Source organism: Salvia miltiorrhiza, chromosome 4 (assembly GCF_028751815.1).
Source record: "Salvia miltiorrhiza cultivar Shanhuang (shh) chromosome 4, IMPLAD_Smil_shh, whole genome shotgun sequence".
Classification (NCBI taxonomy): Eukaryota; Viridiplantae; Streptophyta; class Magnoliopsida; order Lamiales; family Lamiaceae; genus Salvia; species Salvia miltiorrhiza.
Genome location: NC_080390.1, coordinates 48,194,932 through 48,203,018, shown reverse-complemented (window position 1 = coordinate 48,203,018; position 8,087 = coordinate 48,194,932). Strand labels below are relative to the sequence as shown.

Here is an 8,087-nt window from a genome sequence, read left to right as displayed (position 1 = left end):
CAGAGCATCTGTCGTAGAAGACCAATTCCTGATTGTATCTCTGACAGAATCAGGAGAAAGCAAAAGCAAACAATATAGAAACAAGATTTAGATGAGAAGAATGTGCAAACACTTCACTCATATTAGAATAAAATAGAATAGAATAAAATAAAAAAAGAGAAAATGACAACTCTAAAAACTTGTTACCTGTAATTGGGCATCCCATTTGTTTAAAGCATATGGCCTCGTTTTGCGCTGTATAATGTATGGTAAATAAAGCCGGCACAATTATTAATCTTCACCCTTCTTAATTTTCACACTCGCATGCATTAATTACATTCTTAATTAGCCACCGTCTAATACAGTAACTTTGGCATTAAACTCGAGAAAATGATGGAAGAAGAAGAGAAGCCAAATTAACAACACTTGATTAATAATCAATACTTCTTCCTGCTCCGCTCCTTGCCGCCGCCGGAAAATATTGAGCCGAGGCCAAAGAGATTAGCCGGAGGAACGTTCAAAACCGGACTGAATTTAATCCCGCCGGCGTGAGAAAATTGGCCGCTCTTCTTCAACGGCGGCTTTGACGAATAACCGGACTGCGCCTGCGGCTTCTGCGATGAATTGCTTTTCAGTAGATTTTGCTTCTGACTGGTCGAGATGGAGGAGCGCTTACCGCTGGCGGTGGATCCCGTGGAATTGCTTCTGGAGAGGAGCGGCAGCGGGCAGAGAGTCCGGCCGTAGCCGCTGCCGCAGTTCAAGCTGGAGCTGCGCTTAAACCGCCAGAAGGACTTGTGCTTCTCTTCCGATTCGGCGGATTTTGGAGGCGGGGGAGGCGGCGGGGGAAGTGGAGAAGGCGGCAAGGGCGGCGGAGCGAGGCGTTTTTTGATTTGGATGGGGAGGATCTTGCCGTCGAAGAAGAGCTCGTCGGCGGAGGAGGATTCCTGGTCGAAGCTCTCGCGGAAGACGCAGAAGTCGAAATCGATGGAGGAGGAGGAGGCGCCGGAGCGAATGTACTGCTCGATCGGAACGACGTCGGATTGGGAGAGATCGTGGGAGAAGGAGATGCGAGGGCTGATGCCGGCGGCGCTCGGGCTGTCGGGGAACACTTCGATCGCCATTTTTGCTACGGATATCAAATCAAATATGATATGATGGGAGAAGTCTGGTTACCAGTTACTTACGTTTATTCAAAGTGAAATAAAAAAGCATTAAAAGCCTCAATAAACGGTCAAAATACACGATTTTTCAACATGTGGAGAATTAAGTCTAAGTAGATAAAAACATTTAATTTCAAGTGTGCTAAACCGTCAAACTCGACTGCATGGAATGGAAGTTTGAGTATTTCTTTGGACATGACATGACATTGAGAGGAGTAGTAGAATGGGTGTTGCAAATAAATAAAAAACAAATTACAAGACTTTTGCTAGAATGTTCATGCTTGGGATCGAGTTATATAAAATATATATGGAGAGACATAGAGAGAGTGAGTGCCTTTTGGGAAAAAAAAGCAATTGATGTTTATAACAAGTTGTTGTATTTCCCATTTTCTTTTATCTGACGTGGGGAGATTAAATGTGAAATTTGTGAGTGGATGATACAAATCAAAAGAGATTTATTTAGAAAGGGATGTTTAGATTTATAAACCCTTAATTTGTTGTAACTTGGGTTTTATATAGTGACTCTACATATATGTCGCATAGCGTATTGTAAAATAGTATATAGAAGAAGTGATAGGTGCGGAGTGGGGTCTTGAGCAATGTGAAGAGGAAGACATGTTTTTGGCACAGTGCAATATATAATACATACACACCAACTGAAACAAAAATCAAAGCACAAATTTGTGACAGCATTTGGCACATATATATCTGTCAAGAAGCCCACTTCCACAATGAAATTTAACTTTATATATACCTCATAATTCTTCAGTGTTTTAGTCGGTCGGCACTCACAAAAATACAAAACAAATACTCTCAATTCTGATCAATGTTACTTTTAATTTTTTTTTCCCTATCATTACTCATGAAATCATTTATTATCCACAAATCTCAGAGAAAATGATTACCTGTCTCAAGTCCCAACTTTTAAGATAGGAATCATTGACAAAATTTAGATGATCATATAATCTTGTTATGTCTCAGATATTAAGTACAATGTATTACTCGATCATATATACTTATATATAGACAATGAAGTATATAGTGCCAGTGTTTCAACTTTAAATACATGTACAAGAACATTGAAAAATGGCTTAATCGTCGCGCATAACGTAATTTTTACATGAATTTTAATTTTTTTATATATATAAAAATTTAGTTTAAAACGCTTTAATTACAACATCACATTTTAACTGTTTACAATTGCAACATCAACAAAGTTTTTCCAACGTGTACCGCTAGAACAACATGAATTAATCAATGGTTAGAATAAAGTAACATTGATTATGTTTTACATTAATATTTTTTCTATGATAATTTATAAAAAAATTGATGTCATTCTTGTATGCGCTACATATTTTCAGAATGGAATATAAAACTACAATCGATAATTTGAAGGGAAAGAAACAAGGCATTCAAAAGATGAAATTAAAATGAGTTTGGAAATGCCAAAGATGAAGAGTGAAAGCTAAGAATTTAAGGTAGTAGGAGAGTATAATTGCATTCATGCCCAAGGAGGAAATTATTATTGGGCACAAAGAAAATGCAAGTAAAGTGAGAAGTGAATGAGATGTGGAGTAGATAGGAAACAACCTCAAAGAGGGGAAAATCAATTGTCAACAGCCAAAGTGAGCTATCTATATCTAAATTGACAAGTATTCATGAGGGCCATACTCATCGAGAGTGATATCCATATCCCCATCAACATTATAATTCAAAATTGAGATATACTCTCTCAAAAAAAATTGAGATATATACAAACGCATCATATATAATACAACTGTCTACTCACTATTTCTCCGAGATAAAAAGCGTGATTTTTTTTTATTCTTTTTCTTTTCTTACAAAAGATAAAAAGCGTGTTGAAGGATGCAATTAGAATAATAAGGATCCATATAATTAAAAGCACTCAAAATCTAGTAGTGTTCCCAAAATTAATCATTCTACTATTCATTATGGTGCCATAAGCAATCCCCAAACAATTAAAACGTAAAGGGTTTTATTTATATTATTATACTTACTATTTTTTAAAAAAACAAAGGGATCTTTAAAAATTGAGGGAACAACTCCACCGCATACCTACATTCACCTCAAGCTCTACGTCCTTTATTTTATAGTATATAGTATTTAATTAATTTGATGGCACCATGATTTTTGAGGTGACCAAAAGAAGAAGGGTCCATGAAATTTGAGGATACTAATAATTCTTCATATATTGAACTTTTTCTTTTTCCCTTCCTTTTGGGGTTCCCATTTTAGATGTCCACATGCCCATGTGACCAAACACTTAAAGAGTGACTAATAACATCAATATTGTTACATCTTCCACTTCAATGTCCCCATCTCCTTTCCCCTTTTTCCTATCTCCTTATTTTCAAATTTATTTAATTTCTTGCAACCATTTCACTTAAATTAGTAGTTTCATTCTGTTGTACGAGTTAAGTTGTGTGTGATTTGCATCTCATATATTACCAAGTAATTAATTGCATAGTAGCTTATTCTCATGTGTTGTGTGCCTTGGAAATGAATTCCAAGCACACATTTGTTGATTGTTTCTTACATATGAGTTTGACAGTGTAGTCTATGCTCCAAATTTAGCATCTAAAATATTAAAATAGAAACTTTTAAAAGTCACCCACTTAAAAGTAATGGTTTTACAAGCCTATTTTTACCATTATTTTCACCTATAAGTATCCATTAAATGTGGTACCATTATATTGTACCTAAAAATTCTCACCTTTTTTAAATGGCGAGCAACAATATGTAATCGGTATTATGAAATATGCATAATAATTTGCAAATAAAATAAAATAAATTAATTACCACGCTACAAAAACTATATACAATGGATAGACTAAACCTATAATTGATAGAATTCAATCTCAAAATCCTTTTTCTACACTACCCTACATCGGGCACTCCACTCCATCATAAGTTTGTAAAGAAGGTTTCTTGTTCACCCCAACTTTTTTAATTGGTTGCCAATAATATACCATTTGACAACTATATTAGAGAGTTGGTGATACATGATAACGTAAGTGATGGGAGTTTGGTTTTTGTTGGTATAACCCATGGCCTAAAATATGAATTGTAAGGTTGTAGTGACCCGCTCTTTTATATATTTTAAATCTAGTAATGAGTGTTTATTTTTGTTCATCAGTGAATGAAAACGGTTTTTATCCTAATATGAATTCAGCTTATGATCCTGAATTTATATTGTTAAAGCAGTTAATGATATTATTTCAGAGTTATAACTGACTTAGCAAAGTCACGTTATTTATTTAAGCAAGATGAAATTAGATTTTATCTTTATTCAAGTCGTGATTTATTTCTGACTCGTGAGTTAATTAAATCTGCGGATTTAATTTAAATATTAGAACAACAAACGAATTAAATCTACGGATTTAATTTAGATTCATTTTATAATTTATCGATTTAAGCGAGAAATCACATGTCGAAATACGAGATTTATTTAAATAAACAGTATCAAGCATATACGAGCACACGATCCATCTTACAGTTACAGAATCACCGAGACAGAGAAAATACATCAATAATTCTCCTCTACATTTTTTTTTCCTTTCTTTTTCTTCTCTTTTTCTTTCCATTAATTTTGTTCCCCACTCCATTTTACCACTAAATCTACTTTTTGACTTTCACCACCATTTTCCCCACCACTTTCACCACCAACTCAATTATGCAACAACACATATTGTTTCAGCCATCAAGTCTTTTCTTCCCTCACCAAAACGTGTAGAAGAAGTTGAGAAAGGGAGAGAGAGTTTCCTCCAACTCCAAATTGTAACTTGAAGAGGTATATACTAAGCTTCTTTATTTTGAATTCAGTTGCATATCATCCAAACGGTTCCCAAAAATTCTCAAATTAATTGTGTATCATCTTTCATACATTTTCTATATTTTGGTAAAATTTCAGAATATTTAGAGCTCGCATGATTTATTTATGAATTTGTAAACATCACTGCCCATCTGGAATACATTTTTGGTAAACAATCTTTGGGAGATCATAAGTAAAGTTTCAATCGGTGAAAACCTTTGAAACTTGAATATGTCACTCTAGACTCCCGTATCTTTCTTTTGACATCGGCCTCACCATTTTTGAGTAAGGGAAACAACCGGTATAAATTCTTGAAATCTAGTTCTTATTCCATGTACCATCCAGTAGATTTTACAAACCTACGACTTTGAGGTGGAAAAGGCGACTTAAATATTTGATACTCAAGCCTATCTTTCTACTGAATATTCACTGACATGTTGGGAACTTACTTGTTCAGTTTTAGAATTTTTGGTGAAGCTTAAAGTGGTTTTTCCGATTTATGTTCTGAATCTGCCAAACTTGAACTCTTTTTGTGCACTGAACTTTAGATAATCATATCTTCTAAACCATGAAGGTTCTTAGAGTAAATCCAACTGGAGAGTGTTATGATCTCTCCCTAGTTTCCAGATTGACCTTTGGGGTTCCCAGTGGAGTTTTGTAAAGGGAGATATGAATTTTTAAAGAAAGCCCACTGACTTGGTTGTAATCTGGAAATATGAAATTTACAGATTTTTGCTTGTTAAATACCCATCTTTGAGAGGGCATATCTTGCTCGTTTGAATTGTTTTTCATTCGATTCAAATTGGAGAATGATCCTTGAAATGTCTAGTTTCCAGAATGTCTTTTGGAGCCTCATTTGGAGATCCGAGGTAGATTTGGTGTCTGTTGTAAAACAACCCCTTAAGAGCTCAAGTTGTTGAATTATTTTCTATGTATCAAAGTTTATTTTAAAGGATGTTTCGTGAAAGATTTAGTATATGTGCGTAACAAGTTTGGGACTATTTATTTTAAATGAGGTCCGTTCTTTATTTAAATTAGGATGGACTTTTAATGAATATTTTTGGGATTAAACTATTATTTCTTGATTTATATAAATTATTTTTAAGGACTTATAAATATGAATTTCGTAGGCCTACTGACCTACTGTGATCGACGGTTTGTCGATGTCTAACAGCTTTGAAAATTTTATAGCAAGTCCCTACATGAGTCTTGAGTACCCTGGTAAAATTTCAAGCCATTCCAACTTCGTATGATACTTCTTTAAAATGCAAAACCTAAACTGCACATTACTACTGAGAATTTCAGAGAACAGAGAAAAGAGTCATTTATTTCAGTAGCTTCCTGGGTGATCTAGCTTTCCAAATTTTTATGGTATTAACCTTATTGTGTTATTTAGATATCCACCAAAGTTGAGCCCAGTTTGACAACGTTTACTATTTTTCAAAAATACAAGTTTTCGATTGTTCAAAACTGCCGAACATGGTAGATCGTGGTAAAAACGTCATATCTCTCAAACCACTTGGAGTTTTCGACTCTATTTTTTTTATATGAAACTAGACTCGAAGATCTTTCTTTCGGTATGAGTCTCGAGTCCAGGAGATGTCGGAGTCAGAACAGATTAAATTTTGAAGTTGAGTCAGTGTAAAAGCAGAGCATGTTTTGATGATGTTTGATTGTGATTCTTATGTGCCTTATGTTGAGCCTTTTTATTTTATTTTATTTTTTTTAATTTTATAACATTACTTGTTCTTATTTATTAAGCCCGATTAATTATGAGATTATAAAGCGAATAAGTTGAAGTATTTATTTTCTATTGACTACGAGGAACGGGGTTTATTTAATTGACGGATTAGAACACCCGATGAGAACGGATTGATTATGATAATCTATCCGACCTCATGTGACGAGCCTTATTTAAATTATTTTATTTCGACAATTAGGATTTATAATAGAATTTCCCAGATTATTATCTCAGAATAATAATTATCGGAATATGAGTCATGCATAGTTAAATTACGCATTCTCATTAATGGAGGATTTTATTCGAGCAGTATCTTATTTATATTCTCGTAATAAAGGTCAAACACGAGATTAATAATCAGTCAAGGAGCTACTGTACCACAGAAAATTTCTATCAGGTGGGCATTACTTTCATATATATCAAATGAGTTTAAATGTTACGTTCAAGCAAGTTATTTCATGACTAAATTAATTGAAGTTATTTCAAATATTGTCTTGCCATAAAATGTTTAAATTTCAGTATGATATCTATCTGATGTGACTTTAATCATGTAATCGAATTCGGGTCTTGAGCAGTTGATAGCTATCCTGCCAGGGCTAGTGTACACCAGTGACCGTGAGTCATCTAGCGGGTTGGCCGGTCAAGTGACCGTGAGAGGTGGCCACCTCTCCGGCACAAAGTTCCAGATATGATAGATTACAAGAGAACTTAGTCTGCAGACGAACTTTAAGAATCACAAATGAATTTAGTAAGCTTGGGCCTTTTAGCGAAAAACTCCCTTGCTGTACTGTTTATGATGGCATGACAATTTACAGTTTTGAAGCATGTATTTTTATAATTAGGCATACGTGTCCACTGAGTACTTTTGTACTCAAGCCCTGCATATATTTCTAAATGTGCAGGTTGAGCAGCTGCCGATGGTGATGAAGTGACGAGCGGGATTCTTTTGTCTTATTATGTATTAATGAACTCTAGGGTTACATGTCTTCATACATGTAATCAGAACCTTATTCCGCTGCGTACTCAGAAGTTTTATGTTATTTTGGATAAGTCGGAGTTATCCGAACTTGTTAGTTATTTGAGTCTATACGACAAAAACTCTGTTATATTATAGATATCCATGTTGTTAACAATGATGAAATACGATCCTTTCTTGTTTGATTATTCCCCTTTCTACCCCGCTTCTAATCTCCCTCCATTAGCCACGGTTTCCCGGCTTAATTATCCTTAATTAGGACCGGTCGTGACAGAGTGGTATCAGAGCAGTTTATTTGCTCTGAACCCTAGAGTTAACCAATTTTTCTAGTATGATCACTAGTATGAAAGAGTCAGTCGACAAAAGCTCAGCACTTCATCACATCGTCATGCTCAGCAA

The 8,087-nt window shown here is 34.7% G+C and overlaps 1 protein-coding gene and 1 long non-coding RNA gene across 2 annotated transcripts; one reads left to right on the top strand and one right to left on the bottom strand.

Moving 5' to 3' along the window:
• Positions 1 to 416: 416 nt before the first annotated feature.
• LOC131023536 (uncharacterized) lies at positions 417 to 1,100 on the bottom strand. The gene has a single exon (XM_057953081.1). It carries the CDS (start codon positions 1,098 to 1,100, stop codon positions 417 to 419), a length of 684 nt encoding a protein of 227 aa, XP_057809064.1.
• Positions 1,101 to 4,248: 3,148 nt separating this feature from the next.
• Positions 4,249 to 7,876, top strand: LOC131023951 (uncharacterized). The gene is made up of 2 exons (XR_009101562.1): positions 4,249 to 4,950; positions 7,050 to 7,876. It is a non-coding gene; the product is annotated as an uncharacterized LOC131023951 (long non-coding RNA).
• Positions 7,877 to 8,087: the final 211 nt, after the last annotated feature.

Coding starts and splice junctions, on each gene's coding strand:
- LOC131023536 (XM_057953081.1), bottom strand. CDS start 1,100: ATGGCGATCGAAGTGTTCCCCGACAGCCCGAGCGCCGCCGGCATCAGC.